The sequence below is a fragment of the Lissotriton helveticus genome, chromosome 1_1 (genome assembly GCF_964261635.1).
Source record: "Lissotriton helveticus chromosome 1_1, aLisHel1.1, whole genome shotgun sequence".
Taxonomy (NCBI): domain Eukaryota; kingdom Metazoa; phylum Chordata; class Amphibia; order Caudata; family Salamandridae; genus Lissotriton; species Lissotriton helveticus.
Window position 1 is genome coordinate 1910130090 of NC_136057.1, and position 22066 is coordinate 1910152155.

The 22066-nt window shown below is 45.3% G+C and overlaps 1 protein-coding gene across 1 annotated transcript in view; it reads left to right on the plus strand.

Annotated features, from left to right (window-relative positions):
- Positions 1-653: 653 nt before the first annotated feature.
- KLHL20 (kelch like family member 20) overlaps positions 654-22066 on the plus strand; it is a 243629-nt gene continuing 222216 nt past the window's right edge. The window contains exons 1-2 of the mRNA XM_078643044.1: positions 654-1041; positions 14725-14790. Coding sequence (XP_078499170.1) covers positions 14768-14790 — 23 coding nt within the window. The 5' untranslated portion in view covers positions 654-1041; positions 14725-14767. The remainder of the gene's footprint in view (positions 1042-14724; positions 14791-22066) is intronic.

The window sequence follows — 22066 nt, forward strand, 5'->3', positions numbered from 1 at the left end:
TAAAAACATCAATTAAAGGAATTGTCATTTGCAATGACAATCGCTTAAACTCTCGTTAATGTGAGAACTATTGCATTGCAAATGTTTGTCCTGAATGTTGGCATGTATGGCTAAATAACTTACCCCGTAGTATCGTTATTTATCAACTGATAATCGAACCCTAAAGTATTGCAGCAGTGTTGAGAAGTGCAGGTACGCTCCCTTTCAAATTAAACACGAGCATAAACTCAGTGCCGAAAAAGAACGAGCCCGTTTAAAGCACTGACTTCACGCGTCCATGTTTCTGCAAGTGCTAGATGTTTCACGTAGAGGTAAAGGAAAGATGCTCATCCTAGTGGAGGTATCTGTCATCTCATCCGTCCCGCTTAGCAATGGGAGGTTAGGAGACAGTCCAGTCTTTGTAATGTTCTATTTTGCATCACTTTTCTCTTGTAACGTAACTAGCTCTACTGTACAGCGCTCTGACACCTTCGGTAATGTGCGCGCTTTATAAAAATGCACTAAATAAAATTAAAAAAACACAAGGGACAGTCAGCACACAGTGCACAAGTGACAGGCTAAGGCACTAAACCCAACAACCAGGGAAGTAGTAGAGCCGCAGTGGACGGGGGGAGGGTTCCAGATGCGACTATAGGATACGTCGCGCTAATGACGTAATGTACAGGCCGAGTGGCTGTGGTTGGCGGAAGTTTCATGGTCTGAGGCTGAGCGGAGCCACGGTGGTCGCTGAATGAGGCCCGGCAGCCCGGCGTCACGACGGAACGTACATGTTGCGTGGCGCTCGTCGCCCGAGGTCTGCCCGCCGAAGCAACTGCGCACGAAGAGGAAGGAACACTGGAGGGGGCCGTAGGATGAGATGCGCTCGTGACGCGGAATACAGGCCGGGTGGCTCTCGTCGCTGCAAGTCCCGTTCGCATGGGTCACTGGGGTCTTCCAGAAGCCTTGGGCCCCGCGGACGCTTCTCACTGAGAGGGAAGGGCAGGAACCGTTCAGGGAAGAGGCCGGAGCCAGTCCAGGGACGGACGGCGGGAAGCGCTAGAGGTACGTGCTGTGCAATAGAGAAGACCTCCTCTTGGGTATGGATGGAGCAGGCGTTCCCACCGGGTCCCAGGGGCACTCGCTGGCAACTAGCAGCTGTGGGCTCGCCCACCGACCGCTGAAGGAGCTCGGGCCCGGCCTGTTGCTGAAGTGATGTGTTTGAGCCCCCTTGCTCTCTCCTGCATTGCTTTGGTGACCTGTTACCCGTACGTGTGTGTATTCAGATTTCAGGTAACTGTTCACGCAGTTGAGGGGTGGGTGAGTGTACCAACGACAATCCTCTACAGAGAGACAAGGAGCGGCATCAATGTAGCAGCCAATGCCCCTGTCCTCTGGACACGAAGGGTTTGGTATTGAGTGCTTCTTGAGCTCCGACCCTGTTAGAACAAGGGCATAGTGCACTGCCGTCCCATACATAGGAGGAAGAGTTGGCTGTGCTCCATTTGGACGGGCGGGGGGGTAATCTGTGTGTTGGGCCATTCGTACATAACAATTAGAGTAATTTTGTAGTCTCAGTTGCAGGTTCTAGTTCTCTAATAATCGAAATAATAACCTGCTTTATATAACGCTTAATGCCATACTTCTGCGCCTCGAAGTGCTGTGAACAACAGGTGTTTCAATTACACAGGATGCCCATCTCACACTGGGTTACTCAGTACTGTCTCCATTCCTGAACTTTTCACATGCTAATTATTGATTTGAGGTGTGCAAGTCTAATTAGTTTAATGGAACCTAAAAAAGACATGCAAGCACTCAAAAGACATTTAGTTGTTATATTAAAGTCAAGGAATAGAAACAGTTTTGTTAATGACTTGGAGACAGGCGTTAGATTACTCTTGCCGCATTGAACGGTGTGTAAATGTATCAATTGGAAGGCAGAAGAGATTTTGCTGGGATTTAAGCTTGCAATCTGTCATTACACATATTTCAGTTTACAAGTGTTTAGCTCACTGACCAGTCCAGGAGGTGTTGCCGGGTCCTGTGCAGCGAATACAGATTAATTTGGCCGCGCCCTCTGTGTAGAGAGCGGGAGGAAAATTTTGGCTTGTACTAAAAAGTGGCAAATGACCATCATGCAAACAGGGTGCTGTATCCTTATTTGGAAGGGAGAGGGCTACATCATTTTCTAGAAGTAAGAGGAGTGTTGGGGAGAATTGTGGTCTAGTATACCTTTAGTCAGGCTCACTAGAATTATAGAGCTATGGTGAACTAAATTATGCAGCACAGTTGCTGGAATTATATGGTGCAAAAATACAAGCTATGGAGCCTTGTGTAGCAGTATTATTTCACGTAAATAAAATAATTATATATATATCACAATAACATCGTTTTGGAAAAAGTTTCCTGTAGTAAGTGCTTATTTCTTTAAGAGCAATAGTAGAACATTATACATGCAATGGAATCCTGTATATGTAATCACCGTTGTTGTAGTTCTATAGAATGTTATTATTCAGTTGGTTGTGCAGTCAGCTACACTGAGCTGCTTGTACCTTTTGTTCCTGGATCTTACAATATTCAATAAATTGGATATTCTACCCTACATGACTAATTCGATTCCTTCAAGGATACTACAAATTTTTGGCGATGGGATTGAATTGATTCAAGGAACATTGGCATCGTTTTTTTTTTACTCTTATAGACTAAGTCGTGTGAGTACTTTATCCTATTCTACTCCTTTTGAGGATCTACGGTGTCACTGACTGTTTGCCTGAAGAATTTGAGCTGACTGCTTTCAAATCGCTACGCTGTGGAACTTCTGTGAGCCTTTTTGTGTTATTTCTACCTTTTCCCGAAAACCACTGGCAGTTTGGATGCGAACGTGAAACGCTTACTTTTAAAAGCATCCGCGTGTGTCTCTCGTGCAGCGCCTTGCTCCTGACCCGCATTCCGCTCAAAGCGTCTACTCAACGCGTCAACAGCAAGGAGATAGAGTTCTCCTCTACCCGTCAGACAAGACGTCACCGCGCACGTCAGAAAGTACGACAACGCGCACAGGGTCACGCATAGCCGCCATTTTGGGGAAAAGAAAGGCTTCAGTTTCCATGACAACCGAACGAGTTGTCTTTGCCGAATAAACACCGGTTCGTTTTTCTGGCATTTTAGGGCGATTCATTGAGTGGAAACAGCGGCGATTTCTAAAGGCACTTTCTAGAATTCCAGGAAAAAGGTTACTTGCAGCATCAGATTCAAGATGTGGTATTTTTCTTTTTCTTTTTCTTTTTGTTTTGGTTTCTTCATGATGTGGTGAACTGTTTTTTTTTTTCAAACTGTACTTGTTCAGCGTGATAGCATCATCACGCGTTAGCCTACATTATACAGCCATTTTAGGAAGTGTTTTTTTTTTTGGGTTTCCTTAGCAACCACTCGCGTTGCAGAAACTTCGGAACAGGCAGTAATTGGACAGGAATTCAGCGGTACTGTTCAAATTTCTTCTTTTCTTTCAGTTTAAGGAACTTGGAAGTCTAAAATATTACTGGAGAACACCTTTCACGAAGGAGAGGAAAGAGAGGAATTTCAATTTTTATATATTTCACGAAGTCCTCACAAAGTTTTTCCACTATTTTTGGATTTTAGTGCAGCTGGAAATTTAGAACATTACTGGAGGACACCTTTTTCACGGGGTGGTTATTTCACGATTTGGAGTTTCCATATCATTGTATATTATTTCTTTTCACTAACCCAATTATTTTGCAGGATCTACTTAAAAGATTTTATTTGTAACTGGGTGCATCACAAACTATCAGTATTCACGAAGTGGTTGTATTCAATATTCTACATTTTGTAAGACATCATTCATGAAGTGGTGTTTTTGAGAGTTCAGCGAGTATAAGAGCTAACAAGTTGTTGTCTTTAGTACTTCTTTACATGAAGACATCTTTCTCGAGGCGGTTCAATCACTACTTAGTGTTTGGTTCACATCATTCACGAAGGGGTGGTTTCAAATAACTAACTAGTATTGTGTTAGGTATTTCTTTTTCGCAAAGTCATTATTCACGAAGTGGTTGTTTCAAATAATTAGTTATTGTGTTATGTATTTCCTTTTCACAAAGACATCATTCACGAAGTGGTTGTTTCGAATTACTTACTGATCATCATTCACGAAGTGGTTGTTTCAGATAATTAGTTATTGTGTTAGATATTTATTTTTCACAAAGACATAATTCACGAAGTGGTTGTTTCAAATAACTTACCGGTTGTTGTTTTAGTGTCTTTTTCACCAAGACATCATTCACGAAGTGTCTTTTCTGATAACCAACCAATTTTGTCTCAGGTTATTGTTTTCTTTGGGGCATTCAATTATGCCACTGACAGCGAGCGCACCAAGAGCAGTTGCAACAGATGACAGAAATCCTTTGAATTTACAAATCAATTCACCTACAGAACTCTTGTCAGTTTGTGGAGAACTTGTTGTTTCCTGGGCGCATTGGAATGCATGTTTCTTAATTTACATTGCTAACTTAGAGGATGTCAACTGTACTTTCCTTCCTGAGAAGAAGAAACTAATGCGATTATATTCACTGGGTCCAGAGGGTTTACGCTGTCTTGAAGAAATGCACACACATGAAAGAACAGTAGGAAATGTGGGTGTTTTTAAAAATACATTTCTCTATTTGCATAATTTTTTTTCTTTCTCAGTAGCTATTACTGCATTTCTGAAGGATTTTATTTCAGCTTTGAAAAGGTTAACGGGAAATGGTGAATTTGCTCAATTACACAATGATCTAATCCTTGACTTAGTAGTATGGTATAAAAAACAAACAAAAAAAAACAGATCTTTGCAAGACAAGTTATGGGTCGGGGGCAATAATTGTTTTAAAGATATAATCGCCTTACTTAATAAGACTGAAATGTTTGATCGTTCTGTTAAAGTTACGTACCCTCAAGGGAAATTTGAGGGTATTGAGCAAAAGAGGTGTAGCAACTTAGTTTGTTTTGAATGTGGTAATTATTCACATGCTGTTTTCCTTGGAAAATGCCCTGCTAGATCTGCCAAGTGCTGGAAGTGCAGATTGATGGGACACTTTTCACGAGTGTGCAACTGGAAAAACAAGAAAGTGTTAAAAAGTAAAGTGATGTATGTCCAACACGAAGGTGATTTTTCGGCATCAAATCTGGACAATAATGTTGTTCAGGGAAATTTAGTACAGAGGGATAAAGTTGTTTTAAATTCCTCTAGTGACTCTAGTGTTACAGTACGATTGGCAGTGGATTCAGGTTCACCATTCACTGTAGTGCCACAAGAGATATGGAAAAGTCATTTTGTGGATAAAATAGGACTGTGGTTAGAGTCCAATGATGTTGCTGCCGAAAATGTTACAGGCGGAACAATTGATATGCTAGGGTTTAGAACCCTCAGGTTTCGTTTTAAAGAAAAGTATGTTATGGGAAAATTGTATGTTACAAAGAAGGGTCCACCGGTATTAGGGTGGAAAGACCAAAAGTCACTGGACATCACCTACTGATGTGTTTCAGAAGTTGGTATCGAACTTTTCTGAAGTGTGATCTTCCAAAGCTATATTCTGATAATTTCCTGATTGTTCAAAGCAACTATTGTTAATGTTCAGGAAAAATGTTACTTTCTTAAGACGAACGACTTATGCACTCATTTAGGGCTGGAGATGTCTTTTATGCTCAGACCACAAAACTTGACTTAGCATACTGACTAAGGAAAAATTTATTCTGGAAACCAGGATGTCTGTTTGACTCAAAGATTTCGTTTATAATGTGCAGTTTGTTCCAGGTATCTCCGTAGACATTCCTTACTGCTCTAGACCCGCGGAGTGTGTAGTGGTTGTTGCAGGATAAGATACTCTGTCTGAAGCTTGTGTGGGAAGAGGAATATAAAGATTATGGTAATATTGCGTGCAGTTTCTAGTAGAATTATTTAGGTAAAGTTATTCAACTGTAAACTTGTTCCCAAATTTTTAAGGTCATCCAGGAAGCTTTACAAATAGCTTTTTTTTTTTTTAAATGTATTGATGTGAGCTTATAAAATTGTTCATATATTTGATTCACCGTCATTTTCATTAGATTGTGCAAGTTTGCCGTAACAAAGTCTTACTGTGGACATTATTAGACTCTTGAATTAACTTGATGGTGTGTTTTGGTACTTTGTAATGTTCGTGGATTTATTTTCAAGATGGTTTCTAGTGAAGTCGCAATTATGTAGGATACATAAGGTGTGTTTAGTTTCTTAGATATGTTTTTTTTGTTTCTAAGTTAGGATTTTCCGGTTCTTTGTGTGACGAACTACACTCTCTAGTTTGATTCAGATTTGATGGAGAGTTTCGTAGTTAGTACAGGTATTGGACAAGAATTTACTCGTTTGCAATGTCCCAGGTGTAATTCTATGTAGGAAGAGTGAATAGAATAGAACACAAACATTGTTTAGACACAACAGCTCTGTTAGTTCTACACTAAACCCTACTTCCTTGGGGCTACACTGCAAACTGCTTTGTGAAGGTTTAAACTCCTTTATAGGTGAGATTAATCCTGACATTTTTGGACGGCAACACTTACAGCACTGTTAGCTTTGGGATACTGACAAAGTTCAGCAATCTATTGTGAAGTCACAATATAGTAATATTTAAAATTATTATGATACTAGGGAGGTAAATTTCAATGTTGGACACATGTTTTTTTTTCTTCCCCTTTCTCGGTTTGGAAAGGGGGATGGTGTTGTGGGTGAAGACTTTGAAGTTCAGGATGGTTCACAGGTTCCTGTTTCTTTGGAGTCTTACTGAATCTTCTGTTGGGAAAATATGGAGGAATCTAGTAGAGTGTATGGTAACAAATCCACCAGGGTGGAAGACATGTAGTCACTCCTAAAAAGTTTCAGGATTTTATCCGTTCTTGATTTTGTTACTTGGTATTTCCTTTTTAGGTTTTGCCTGGCGAAAGCTGCGCTCTGCGCAGCTTTTTCGCGCAGGCGAAAACCTGATGAGAACTGTAGTGGGGTTTGGGTCGGCCCTCGTCATTTATTGGCTGGCTCCATAAATGGAGCCTAGCCATTGGACGAGGGGCCTGTCCGTCAATGCCGGACCAGATTTGGAGGCGTTCCCGAGATTCTTTGGCTTTTGCCGACGTCACGCGACGTCAGCCGAAAGCCGGGAACGCCCCCGAATCTGGTCCGGCATTGCCGGCACCAGTGACTATCCTGCTCCTGATTGGTGAAGCTGCGTGGACGTCACTGCTGGTCCACGAGGGAGCCCACTCCTCGGGAAACTTCGCCGCCCGCCTGCCTGAGCTAGAGACGGGCCGCCGCGCTGCCCGCGGCGACCCGGAAGTGACCGGCCGGCCAATCCTAGCGCGGCCGGCCGGAAGTGCCCGCCCCCCGCAGCCCGGGGGAAGAAGGAAGACGGCAAGAAGTATGGCGGCGCCCGCGGGGCTCCCGTGGCCTGGAGGGAGCCCCGGGAGATGCGGAGGACGTTGCCGGTCTCCCATGCCAAAGAGGGGCCGGCCGGAAGTGCCCGCCCCCCGCAGCCCGGGGGAAGAAGGAAGACGGCAAGAAGTATGGCGGCGCCCGCAGGGCTCCCGTGGCCTGGAGGGAGCCCCGGGAGATGCGGAGGACGTTGCCGGTCTCCCATGCCAAAGAGGGAGACCGGAGAAGTGCCAGCGAGATTGCCGCCGTCGATGTTGCCGGTCTCCCATGCCGAAAAGGGAGACCGGAGAAGTGCCGCCGTCGCAAGGTGCAGGTGAGTCGATCTGCTTGCACAGGAGGAGCCCCGGGGAAAGAGAACGTCCCTCCGCGGCCCCGGAGAGTCCCGAGGAGCGGGAGCTCTCGTCCAGCAGCCGCCGGACCCGGTGAGTGCCTGCAAGGGGAGAGGGGCGTCGGGACACATTGTCGGTGTCCGCCCCTCCCCCGTAGTAGAAGTCACCATGTCCCCTGCGCCTCTGTCCCGTGCATCCCCGTGCGCCTCCTCCTTCCCTCGTGTCGGGTCTCCTTCTCCGTGGGTCTCAGCCGTCTGGCAAGAAGCTGGGACTCGGGTAAAGATGGCGGTAAATGCTCCACTGGGGCACATTTGGAATGCATGCACCGGGCGGGGGGTGCCAAAAAAACGAAAGTAGAGTTCTGTCAGCACATGGAAGGGTTCTACTCCGTGCTTGACACCTGCCTTTATTTTAAATGCTGCCTTGCCTTCCTGGTGTGGGGTCTCGGTGGCACAGCCCATATGCCAGTATACTCTTCGATGTTTACATGAATGCTTTGCCTTTTCATAGCCGATTTACAGATTGCTCGACTGTCAGACTTACAGCGCTGTGCTTTTAATGTCTGTTCATGGTGAGGAGGGTGTCATGTGAACTGTGAGTGTGACATGATATTAGTTCTCCCCCTTCATGAGGATCACAGAGGCCCCGTATATTTCTCAAGAGTAAGTTGTTGGCAGTGTCTGCATGTGCCTGGCCTGCGTGCAGTTACTGCTAGGAAAATACCTCCAGAGAGGACTTGCTGTCTTATGCATACCGAATGTTAATGACACAGATTTCGTTAACGTAGGCCAGGCGTGTTAATGGGCTGGAGGGGTTATGTGTTTAATGAACCTACTTTCTGATGTTTAACCAAGCACAGGCAGCATATGGGTGGGGAAAGAGGGGTGCTTGATCCAGCCGCATCCAAAGGATGGTCATGGCCCCACCCATGGTCGTAGATGTCCATAGTGCAGCAGGTGCAGTGACAGTGTGACGTGCGACCCTATTTATGGCTGTCCTTTACTACCAACCACAGTGCCGGTCGGATTTTTCCTTGATCGCATTGTTTCTGTACGTATACACCAACAAGAGACAGGGTCACGACTTGTGCAGTCAGTGAACCCCCCACAATGTCACTCAGCTTCCCCGGAGGCTCCCCAGCCTCCTATGCACTTAACCGACCGATGAAACAAAGGGCGTGGCTCCAAAACTCAAAAGCTAAAAATATGTGCTTCGCAAAGAGTGCCAGCCGCCTGGTATTTTACTGTTTCTGCCCTTGTGTCCAGAGAGATAGGGACCCGTCTCAGCAGATGCTTTTTGGAACATCGTTGCTGAGCACTGGCAGGACCTGGCCCACTTAAAGCCCTGTCTATATGTGTGCCTGCTTCCATACATAATGTCAGAGTCTGAAGTGTAGAGGAGGTATGGATCTCTTTCTACAGAATCAATACTTCATGACGGATTAAACATGCAAACGACTTCATACTTGACCCCTAGTTTGTATTTTAAAATAAATGTAATAATCGTAACTACTGATTAGTAGAACAAACTATCACGAATTGACACTACATATGTGTTTTATTTTGTAGAAGGGCCATGTTTTGAGTTGGGTTTTCTGGGTGTGGCAAGTCTCTAGCTGTATTTGGTGAAGGAACAGCGACATTGTAATAAAGGGTCTCTTCTTTGAAAATTTCTGTGACTTAAAAAGGCATCTTGTTTCAAGAAGAATGTTACCGAAATATATTTTAGAATGTTTGAGTTCAAAAGAGGTCTTTGCTCGGTAGAAGAGGCCATCATCCACTTACTGCATTGTTAAAGGTGCATTTGTAACAGGGAATCAGGTGGCCCCCTATTGCAAGGCCAGAAATACACATAAAACACAAAGTAGGAGCAGATTATTCCAAATGCTTCTCTCACCCATTTGTCCTCCGTTCATGCACTTTGGGCACAGAAGGCCAAATCTCAAGCGTTTTTCTGTGAGTAGTGCCTTGCTCCAGACCTAGCTTGGGCGCCGCCTGTGATTCGCTGGAGTAGACGTGCTTCGTATTTAATTGTGCGTCTTCTTACCTTACTGCGCTGGCAGGTAGCCCTCTGAGGATGCAATGACCATGCAGCTGTGGGCTTGAATATTGTGATGACACAATGTTGCTCATCCCCACCCACCACTGCGTTCAGGCTTCAGGGCCCCTCCCTCTCTTTGCGGATGAGATCTCTGCTTCTGGAAGGTGGGACTATGGATCCATGCTTACCTCTAACCGGGCTCTCCGGTTGTCCTCCGTTCATGCCCTTTGGGCACAGAAGGCCAAATCTCAAGCGTTTTTCTGTGAGTAGTGCCTTGCTCCAGACCTAGCTTGGGCGCCGCCTGTGATTCGCTGGAGTAGACGTGCTTCGTATTTAATTGTGCGTCTTCTTACCTTACTGCGCTGGCAGGTAGCCCTCTGAGGATGCAATGACCATGCAGCTGTGGGCTTGAATATTGTGATGACACAATGTTGCTCATCCCCACCCACCACTGCGTTCAGGCTTCAGGGCCCCTCCCTCTCTTTGCGGATGAGATCTCTGCTTCTGGAAGGTGGGACTATGGATCCATGCTTACCTCTAACCGGGCTCTCCGGTTCCATGGAAGCTCTTTAGCTACCAATTAAACAGGAAGGGCAAAAAAAGAGATGTGGCAGCAGTTAGATATTGGTGATGTTTCCTACAAGGCAGGAAGTCATTTAGCATCCTCAAAAAGCTATGAGGCTTGTGCACAAGCGGGCAGCTTGCTTGGTACATCTGCTTCCAAGCAGAGACATATTTAACAACAAGGGGTGGTGATGGACAGAGTTTCTGAATTAAGCGGAATACTCTCACCCAGTCAAGAGATCAGGGCTAGATCCAACACTGTTTTTTAGCTCACTGCACCATCCCAGCTCAGAACCTGGCTATATGCAAATTAGTCTGTTCCTGTCCCACTCCCAGCCTGCCCACTCCCAGCCTGCCCACTCGCGGCCTGCCCACTCGCGGCCTGCCCACTCGCGGCCTGCCCTCTCGCGGCCTGCCCTCTCGCGGCCTGCCCTCTCGCGGCCTGCCCTCTCGCGGCCTGCCCTCTCGCGGCCTGCCCTCTCGCGGCCTGCCCACTCCCAGCCTGTTCTCTCCCAGCCTGCCCTTTCCCAGCCTGTCCCCTCCCTGCCCTTTCCTAGCCTGGCCTCTCCCAGCCTGTCCACTTCCAGCCTGCCCTTTCCCAGCCTGTCCCCTCCATGCCCTTTCCCAGCCTTTCCTCTCCCAGCCTGTCCACTTCCAGCCTGCCCTCTCCCAACCTGCCCTCTCCCAGCCTGCCCTCTCCCAGCCTGTCCCCTCCCTGCCCTCTCCCAGCCTGCCCTCTCCCAGCCTGTCCCCTCCCTGCCCTCTCCCAGCCTGTCCTCTCCCTGCCTGTTGTCGTGTCCCAGCGGCAGCAGGCAGGAGCGTGCACTGCGTCCCCGAAGTAACAGCCCTAAAGCAAGCAAGAAGTACGCCCCCCTCCCACCAATCCCTGTTAGGTAGTGGAAACTGTCCAAACTGGGGTGCAGACAGCCCCTCTCACCTTTCGGCCTGGAACCACTGCACCAGCCGCACTACTTCCCTACTGACCGTTCTCCACTTAAGCCCCGTCTAAATTACAATTCCTGCTTCTGACCCTTTTGCCTGCTTGTGCTTGTTTTCATGACCCTTTTGCCTGCTTGTGCCTCCGTGTGCCCCTGTTGCCTGCTTGTGCCTCTGTGTGCCCCTGTTGCCTGCTTGTGCCTCCGTGTGCCTCAGTTTTCGTGCCCCTGTTGCCTGCTTGTGCCTCCGTGTCCCCCTGTTGCCTGCTTGTGCCTCCGTGTGTCCCTGTTGCCTGCTTGTGCCCCTGTTGCCTGCTTGTGCCTCCGTGTGCCCCTGTTGCCTGCTTGTGCCTCCGTGTGCCCCTGTTGCCTGCTTGTGCCCCTGTTGCCTGCTTGTGCTGTGTGGGTGTGTGTGGAAGGCTCTGTGTGGGTGTGTGTGGAGGGCTCTGTGTGGCTGTGTGTGTGGGAAGCTTTGTGTGGCTGTGTGTGTGGGAAGCTTTGTGTGGCTGTGTGTGTGGGAAGCTTTGTGTGGCTGTGTGTGTGGGAAGCTTTGTGTGGGTGTGTGTGTGGGGGGGCTCTGTGTGTCATTTGCGAGAGATAAAGCTAGTGGCATTGTAAATGACAATGCCATTTATTTATGTTAAAAAAACATAAATAAAAATAATGTCAAGAGCAATGCCAATAGCTCTAACTTTAACAAAGGCAAAACCATTGCATTGTAAATGCTTGTTATTATTTACCTTTAAATTTATAGTGATTAAGAAAGGGGGATGTGTAGTAAGTGCTTATTTCTTTAAGAGCAATCGTAGAACATTATACATGCAATGGAATCCTGTATATGTAATCACTGTTGTTGTAGTTCTATAGAATGTTATTATTCAGTTGGTTGTGCAGTCAGCTACACGGAGCTGCTTGTACCTTTTGTTCCTGGATCTTACAATATTCAATAAATTGGATATTCTACCCTACATGACTAATTTGATTCCTTCAAGGATACTACATTTCCCTTCATTAGTACTAGTTAATACCCAACTATAGGTCTTGGTAACTACTAAGTGATTGGCCAGCCTTTGCCAATGGTCTCTCATTGAAAAGCACTATATATAGCTCTTTTTTAAGTGATAATGATCCGTTTAGTTAATAGCTGTAAATCTTTTAACAAGTGTGGTAAATTCATAATTCTGTTTAAAACATGTATTTTTTTTTGGTGCGCTCATTTTATAGCCTAGGGAGATAACTGCTTTGGTTCTCAGAGCACACCGTAGCAAGTTTAAAATAATTTTCAAATTCCTTTCTTGCTTCGTATGAACTGTGTTTAATACTGCCCACTTAATGGCCCTGGTACCTTTTATTTGATGCACTGCGTGCCTTCCATTTTATGCCACAATGGGATGGTGCTTTTGGAGCACCATTTGCTGCTGTGAGTGGCCTGGAACAGTGAGTTCCATTATATGGAACTGAGACTGTATCACAACTGTGAGTTACTGTTACCCTCCAAAAAAGGTTTTCGTACAGTCCGTAAAAGCCAGGCAACCATCAATTACATATATGTTCCAAAAAACATAGCAAGGAACCTGGTACGTTTCTAGATATAATTCTTCATTTGAAGTAATTTTGAAAGCAACATGTGCCTGTATTTGACAGGCTGCAAAAAAGGTAGGAGGGTGATGTGGAAGAGGTAGAAGATGACGAATTAATACTGGCCCGAAAGGCCCCTCACACATTGGTGATTTTATCCCGACTTGCGCTAAATCCGTTTACATTTCTTCACAGAATATAATACCACCCTGCCAGCCTCTGGAAATGTCAGGCCCCTAGTCCCCTCGGGTGTGGGTACGCCGATTCCACTCTCCTACGTCCAGCCTGAGAATGTCAGAGAATTGTACAGTACTGGGAGTTTATACACAGATCCCTTGGAAAAGTCATTAGTCACTACAACCCATAGACCCCAAGATGGGTCTTGTAAGTTTCATGGATGACTGGAGTAGACCAGTAGCAGCTGGCGCTCCTGTCGGCGTCGGGCTTCTAATAGCCCAGCTGACATTTCCAAGAGGTCTAGAAAGAGAGAGGCACTAACAAAAGCCAAATGGCTCCGAGGCATGGATCCATACTCCACTGCAGAAGAGACTGTTTGCAGGGCTGTGGAATTTAATAAGATATCTACTTTTCGATGGGACATGTTGCTTCATAAATCTACACGTCCCGTGAAAAATTCAACTTGTCCCTTTGGTGCCATGTAGTGCGGCGAAAATTATGGCTGCACCCTCAACATATAGGAGCTCTGATAATAGCTTCTTCGATTATGCCAGGAGTAATACCAGTGTAGGGCTTCAACACTAGTAATTTCCTTATTTTGCCACCTTTCTGCAGACCTGCATATTATGGCTGGAGTTAGCGGTAAGCAATAGTTCCAGGGTTGGAATGCCATTTTGAGTCTGTGCAAACCTACTAACTTGCATGTTTTTAAGGGGTTTCACCAACTCTTCTCTTTTCCCGGACTTAGAAATGTTGGAAATGTACTCCTAACAAGGACCAGAAGTAAAACTTCTTCCCTGGTTTGGGAAAAAAGTGGTTGGAGGCGAAGTAAACTTGTGAACGCTCAACAGATTTTTCACATGAGCAAATCTACACCAGCATATTTGCTCATGCTAAAATACAGTTCACAAATATTTTGTAGGAGTATGATTTCCTGGCCTACTTCTGTAAATGTTTGTGATTTTTGAAATATGTAAATCTGCACTAATGCAAAGACACATGTTATGTATGAGTGCACTTTAGTGACAAGAATTGGGCTCCTAATTAGGTATGGCATTAACCAGGGCCTTTTTGTTTTTATTAAAATTCTCTCTCTGCCCATCTATATCCTGGCTTCACTGTGTGAATGTCCTGGGTGTCGAGCTATAGGAATTCCACACCCCGACTGTTTACAGACCTTCCGGCTGCACCAATAAGTAATTGCAATTTAGGGGCCCTGGAGCAGTTACCAGAGTAATTCGGGTAGGGGGGGTCGTCAGAAGCAGATGGATGATCTCTTTGCTCTGATAAGACTGAGAAATCTGTTATTGTGTACGTTTAGACTCACTGTTTTTGGTCGGCATTATAATGCTCTTCTATATGTGATTAGCTACTTACTTGCCACTTGTAATTTTGCCTCTGTTGAAATAATAAGAAAAGAATTATAAAAAAAAATATAAAGCAACAGACTACATGACTTCTGGAAATTAGTGTGCATCTTATCAAATCGGCCTAACATAGCTGTAGGTTTAAGAACAAAAATACTTTCCATTCCATGTCATGGTTTGGAACGGAGTGCTGGCTGGCTGCTATAAGCAGGTGAGCTCAGTCCATCTCAAACCAGTGTATACATTGGATTATGTCTTGAAAATTAATATAAACATTTTGCCTTCAATGATTTCTTTTTTCTTTCTGTTTTCAGACCTGTCTTTGGATTTGGAAACTGAAATTTCTCTTACTGGTGCATGGACAGAAAGCCAATGCGCAGGTAAGTGGCTTATGAACTCTGATCCAGTCTGTGGTATTGGTGTTTATAAAGCATAAATATAGCTGGGTGCTTTGGTGTGCTGTACAGGACTATCTAACATTTCCGGATTGTTGACTTAAAAGGAATAGGACTATAGGGATGGACTGGCTCGTCTTGAGGATATGTGTGCATTCAGTTCTTTTTTGATATTCGGAAGGGAAGATGCTGACCTGATGCGAGATGGTACACAATTCCATTTCTTGCAAGCATAGCTTGAAAGCGCCAGTTTAATAGTTTTTATCCTGTCTGCGTTTCCTGTCTTTTGAATCCAACTTTAGTTTTTTTGCATGATTGTACACTTTTAGAAAAGTAGAATGGTTCATTGGCTGATGCATTGTTTATGACAAAACCTGTCTTGAAGAAGGTAGAGGATTACAGAGGTAGCAGTTGAAGATTTTTACAGATAGATCTTTTAATGGACAGGACATGGCACAGAGGACTTCCATCATTGGGTCAGTATTTAGTTGGCAATGTAAGTACGTGTTGTTATCACCCAGATGCGAGAGGACCAGTTCTTAAACGGTTTCTAAAGTCAATTTTGAGTATGTAAGATTTTATTGTTAATAGGAATGCTATCCACTAACATAGGGTCGTCTCTTGTTTGTGCAAATTCAAGGTTCAGTTGATTACTATGTTCTTAATGTTAAAAGCATGGCTTGTAGAGGTCAAGCAAGTTGGTTTAAATTATATGAGACTGAAGGCTTGTCAGTAAACCTGCTTCAACTTTTTCAATCCTACTTCACTTTGGTTTGTGTTCAGAATAAATTTTCTGTGGCTCAGTTCAGCTTTTATGTTTAAGAGAAACTGCATTTTTAGTTACTTGAATGGACATAATGCAGTCTTTACAAAAGTCAGATTAATTTATTTATTTTATTTATTTATTCAAAGTTTTATATAGCGCGAACAAGATCCTTACAGATAGAGCGCTTCACAAAGACAGGGTAGTGGCAGTAGGAGTGAACAGAGATAATGGGAGCAGTATAGTAGTCGCTAACATGGTGGGGTAATAGTAACATACATAAAGCATATCAAAATACAGTCAGGTAAACAAGTAATATAAGACGGCACAAGTCATTGATCCCACTACAGGGGACTGTTCAGGTGCTCCTTGGGTGTGTGGATGGCTTATACCAAAGTCTTAGTGTAGCGAGAACACTGAGTGGGGGCATCTGGAGAGTGAATCAACGTGTATCATATATTGGTAGTGACAACATCAAGTTAGAGGTATAGTGCCAGAGGACAAGGTGAACAGTGATACAAAGTAATGCAGATTCTCTATTAATGTGACCTTTAGCTTCATGTCTAGTTTTCCTAGTGTTAAACTGGAATGCCCCAAATCCTATTTGACTGACACTTTTCCTAGAATGTGAATGCATCTGAATTTGAGCGTTTGTTCTCAGATTCATTGTTACAGGTTCGAAGTAGGGATTACAAAAATTAATTTCAACAATTTTCTCTTGAACAGGCAGTAATTAATTTCAAGAGTTTTCTCTTGAACAGGCAGTGTTTCTATATTCTTATCTGATCATGAGGGGTGACCCAGCATTGAATCGTTAGTCTAATACTGTCAGAGTGTCCTCAACTTAGCCATTAAACGCTGGCATTGTTTGGGTTTCTGTTCCATCTGTACATATTCTGGAAAGAGAGTTGGGAGGTGATCCCCACCCATGTGCCACAATCTCTTTCAATTAAAATAAAAACTACTGCTGAGTCCCTACCATTGAAACTGAGGTTTCAGATACAGTACTGGATTTTCCTACACTTTGTTTGCTGTTGTACTACTTGTGTAAATTATTAGCACCTGGAACTCGATACAATACCTTTTTGTATGTTTCAAGTTGAGATTTTTGTGTGTGTGTTATTGTTTTATCTTGTGAATTATAGAGATGATTGCGAGGCCCTGGTAGAATTTTTTGTTCTACCTTGCTCATGTTCTGATTGAAAGAAGTCAATCAAATCACGTTTTTATGAGTAGGTATTTTACCTGTCGCCTTAAATAATAGGTGTGTATTTTTTCCTTCTTTAAATTCAAGAGGTTGTCTCCATTTCTCATCCTTGAATGTAGGCAATTGGGTCCCTAAATTCAGGAAGATACATCTTTTATGTTCTGAAAGTACAAGGCTATGTACCATTATGCTTCTTTGAATTTAGCAGTTTGTGTTTCTTTTATTTTGCTACCTTTAATTTACCACATTACGTTCCTCTCATATTTCCTAAGATGCGTCTTTCCATGGCTCGTTCCTGTTAGTAGACAATTGCCACCTTACTGGAGAATGTGTGCATATTTAGTTGATAAAAGTCTGCAGTGAAACTGACAGTGACCAGATGATTGGAATTATGAAAATGGCGTTCTGTGAGAGGGTCACGTTTGGACTGTACATCTAGCTACACAACTTGAATCTCTACATTGAAATGAATGTGTGAGGTCCTGTAACATGGAGGGGTGCGCCAAGAGTACCCTTATTTGACAGTGGACTACCATCCTTGTCCTGTAGTTAGTATTTACAGCAGTGGTGCCAGCATGCAGTGTTTTGTGAATCTGTAGTTGTGACCAAACCATTTATCTTTGTTACTTGAATGGAAGCCTATTGTCCCTCTATTGTAAAGTTCAGTTTCTATGCATTAACCCAAATCCTTAACCTAACATCCCAAGTCAGACCCTCCAGCATTTCGCGATTCACGAAAAAATTGCGAAATCGGCTGAATAGCGCAATCGCCGCGATATTTACAATTATTGCCGCGAAATATAGAAAAAAAGTGTCTGCAAAACAAACAGTGCCTGTTTATTGGCCGTGCGCGCACACGTCACAACGTGCCGCGGCCCAGCCGTCCAGTACCTGCTTCCTCCTGGCCAAGATCCAAGCCTTTAGCCTATGTGGCTTTGATCTGCAAATGTGGCACTCCTTACCTTCGGCTACTGGCGCCTCGCTCCGGTCAGTCCAACGTGAACAGGAGTTTTGCTCTCATGACCCCAGAGACTAAGAGAGAGTGTGGGTCGGCTCAGGCTGCTAGCAATTTCCAGCCGCCCGGGCATTTCCTTGCATTAATGTCTAGGGGGAAGGTTGCTCAAGAAATGTGTTAGACGTTTCCTGGATAAGTAGGTTTCTCCTGCCCCGTGAGCCGAATGGGTGTTGCGCGCCTGGTGCCTGGTGAACACGTTCCATGTCGTTCTGCTTTTTGTTGGTTTTATTCTTCACACTGCTTATTCTTCACACTGCTTTTATTGTGGTGGCTCAGCAAACGCTTGCCTTGTCAGAAAGCAGGATTAGGAGACGGCTGCTGATTGACTGCAAGAAGTGTTTTTGTGAATTTGGGCTTCTGTCCATGTCTGTGGATCAGAGAGTGGTCTGTGATCGTCATCAACAGGGAGTCAATTTCAGCCACATCACCTGCTCTTCAGAAAATTCAGAAAAACTGACATGAGCAATCAATCAATCATAGCATTTGTAAAGCGCGCTACTCACCCGTGAGGGTCTCAAGGCGCTGGGGGGGAGGTAGGTGCTGCTACTGCTCGAACAGCCAGGTCTTGAGGTGTCTCCTGAAGGTGAGGTGGTCCTGGTGAGGTGGTCCTGGGTCAGTCGAAGTTGAACGGGGAGGGAGTTCCAGGTCTTGGCGGCCAGGTAGGAGAACGATCTTCCTCCGGTGGTGGTTCCGCGAATCCGTGGGATGGTGGCGAGGGCAAGGCTGGCAGAGCGGAGCTGGCGGGACGGAGTGTAGAATGTGAGGCGTCTGTTGAGGTAGTCGGGGGCTATGTCGTGGAGAGCCTTGTGTGCGTGGGTGAGGAGCCTGAACGTGATTCTCTTGCTGACTGGAAGCCAGTGCAGGTCTCTCAGATGGGCGGATATGTGGCCGTGGCGAGGGATGTCGAGGATGAGTCGTGCGGAGGCGTTCTGTATGCACTGGAGTCTTCTCTGAAGGTTTGCTGTGGTTCCTGCGTAGAGGACGTTCCGGTAGTCCAACCGGCTGGTGACGAGGGCTTGGGTGACGGTTCTTCTTGTTTCGGTGGGGATCCATCTGAATATCTTTCGGAGCAGGGTGTTGAAGCAGGAGAATGAGATGGCGTTGACTTGTTTGGACAGTGTGAGCGTGGCGTCCAAGATGAATCCCAGGTTTTGTGCATGGTCCGTGGGTGTCGGTGCGGTGCCCAGCGCGGTGAGCCACCAGGAGTCATTCCAGGCAGATGGGGATGGTCCCAGGATGAGGACTTACGTCTTGTCCGAGTTTGGTCTTGGCGGTGGCTGGGTATTTGGTGAGGGAGAGGATCAGCTGGGTGTCGTCGGCGTAGGAGATGATGTTGAGGTTGTATGCGCAGACGATGGCGGCGAGGGGGCTCATGTAGACATTGAAGAGAGTCGGGCTGAGCGAGGAGCCTTTGGGTACGCCGCAGATGATCTCGGTGGACGCAGACTGTAAGGGAGGGAGGCGGACTCTCTGGGTTCTGCCGGAGAGGAATGATGTAGCAGCGATGCCCCGGCAGGGGTGCATACACGGGTGCTAGAACACCCCAGGGAGAAATAGGGCCCCCTCTCATGAGGTGCAGATTGGAGCGGTGCTTCCTTGGAGCCGCAGACACTTTAAACATGCCAGTTTCACAGTGGAATACCTTGCTAAATCAGTTTATATTGATTTAAGGCTGAAAAGGAATGATCACGAATAAAATTAAGTGCCGCAATAATGCCGCTAAATTTCCACTTTTGTGCCGCTAAATTTGCAAATCTATGCCGCAATATCCTGGGGGGTCTGCCAAGTGTGTGTGTATGTCTTTGTCTAGAGTAGAGGTCTTCAAACTTTTTGATGCCAAGACCCCCTTGTCAAAATTATTTAGGCGTAAGGAACCCCTTCTGACAAATATTTCTAGAACCTGGTACTCCTCATCATCGACAACTATAAATGCCCCCAATTCCCCAGGCAAATAATTTTTATGACGTGGAAATAATATTAAGCAGTGTTTAGCAAACCAAAGGTCAGTGGGGGTGTAGTCAAAAGTGCAACTAAAACAAAGGGCGTAATTTATGAGGAATTGGCGTGGGGCAGTGCTGCAAGTCTTCTTGCTACGCTGCCCTATTCCAACGTGAAGGGTCAGCAATGCACCGAATTTATAAAAGACGGTGCATTGCTGACCTTTTCCCTTGTGTTGGCTAACACCAACACAGGCAGAACTGTTTTTGTACGGAAAGGGACACCTTCCTTCACAAAAACAATCCTGAGAGGCGTTTCCTCTTTCTATGTGAGCTGCAGAATGTAGCAGACATGGAAAGAGGGAAAAACGAGGAGAAATTAAAACATTTCTCCTCATTACGCCTCCTCTGGGGAGGCGTCCATTTTTGGAGCTGCCCCAGGTTTACATGATTTTGTAAATATGGGGTAGCATCAAAACCCATGGGTGTTGCGTGAGAACCCCTTGCAAAGTCCATAGAACCCCTTCTTGACGCAGAGTAAGGCAACGCAGTGACTTGCGCTGCTATGTCTTACATCTATGAGGCCGTACAAAGCCATGCAGGTGGCTTTGCACTACTTCATAGGTATGGTTGAGACCCCTGCGCAGCCAGAGCATAAAAAAAAGTGGTGCTCTGGTGACTCAAGCCTTTCATAAACAAGTCCCAGAATATTCTGTACGTTTTATGTCTTTCACCATCAGGTACCTACATATAACATAATGGGCAGCGTAAAGGAAAAATAAATTTAAAAAAGTTGTCACTCAGTGGGAAATGCACTGTAACAATATGTAACCCCTATTAGTTAATGCACTGTAGAGATCTGTGTGTAACCAGAGAGCCACAGAATTAAATCTAGATTGGTGCAGAATAGTGACATATATTTTTAGTGCTACTAGGTCAGTCGGTGGCCGAAAGCACTGTAAATATGTAAGTCATTATTTTAAACTTGCATTTCACATAGTGTAAGATAGAATTCTGCAAAATGTGCAAATAGTTTTACGATAAAATGGTGCTTCTAAAATGTAGATTTTAGTTATATCATAACTGTCCCTTCAACACCTCCTTAGGGGTACTAGGGGCTGTGTAAACACAGTCAAAATTAAAAGGAAGCACTTAACAGCCCAGTTGATAACTCTTTGTACTACCACTCAAAAACAAACAAATCTTTGTCATTACAAAGCCTGGAATGATTGAATCAATTAAAACCAGAACCAGCTCCCAAGCACCCATTACACTTGCAGATTAATTAATAGCCCCATTTGTATTTCATGCAGTCAATCAGGCACCCTGACACGAAAGCTTTTCACACCACAAGACACTCAATTGATGAAACTTCAGGTGATAACGATCAGCAAACATTTTGTATTGCAGACACAAGTGAAGTTGGGAAATGTGTGACCCACTTCCCAGGACTCCACTACCAAACACCCCCCCCCCCCCCCCCCCCCCCTGCCGGGGGTCGTGCCCCACAGATGGAGGCCTTCAGTTCTATTTCCAAGGACAATTTTTTTCATGTGCACAAGATGGAGGCGAGGTTGTTTTTCCCAGACGGTGGAAGTGTATGTTTGATGTAACAAGATGGATGAGACTTGAAAAATGAAGTGGAAAAAGAGTCGATAAGGCTGCTAACTAGTCTTCATGTAGTGCTGATATTTTTGGTGGTCAAGGTTGGTATTGCAGTTTTTGTTGTTCAAGGGCAGATTGGTCCTTTAGGTGAAGCCAGCCTTTTGTCTGTTTTCTGATCACTGTCAGTGTGACTCTTGATGACATAGGTGAAAAAAGTCCACATCTCTTTGTGCCTCTGTGGGTATTTGAGTCTAGAGCCTACTCTGCTGTGAGTAGCCTCACAGTGCACAAAGTCTGTGTGGGGAAGAGCCTGGAGAGGACAGAGCCACCATCTGCTTAGCCTGTATAAAAATGGCAGCCACTGACCCACTTGTTCCAGTTCAAAACCATCTTCAACCAGTGAATGGGGTGCTAAATAGAGTAACCAGAATTACTGCACAACCAGAGCGGGTGTTTGCCTGATAGCCACATTCCCAGAGGTGAGGGAACATCACCTGGATTCTGGCCGTGCTAGAAGAAGCAAAGTGTCTGGCCTGCAGCACCTTTAAGCCAGCCTGCTGCTGAGTGAGTGAAGGAGCCTGACAGAAGGAGCCTGACAGATCTGCAGAGGCGTGACTGACGAGAAGAGTCAGAGCAGCTGGACTTCCCGCCCCCCACAAGTGCTGTGTGAGTCCAAGATCCGAAGGAAGACTGGGGAGAGCGATCTGCATTCCCTGTGGCTTGGGGGCAGCAGC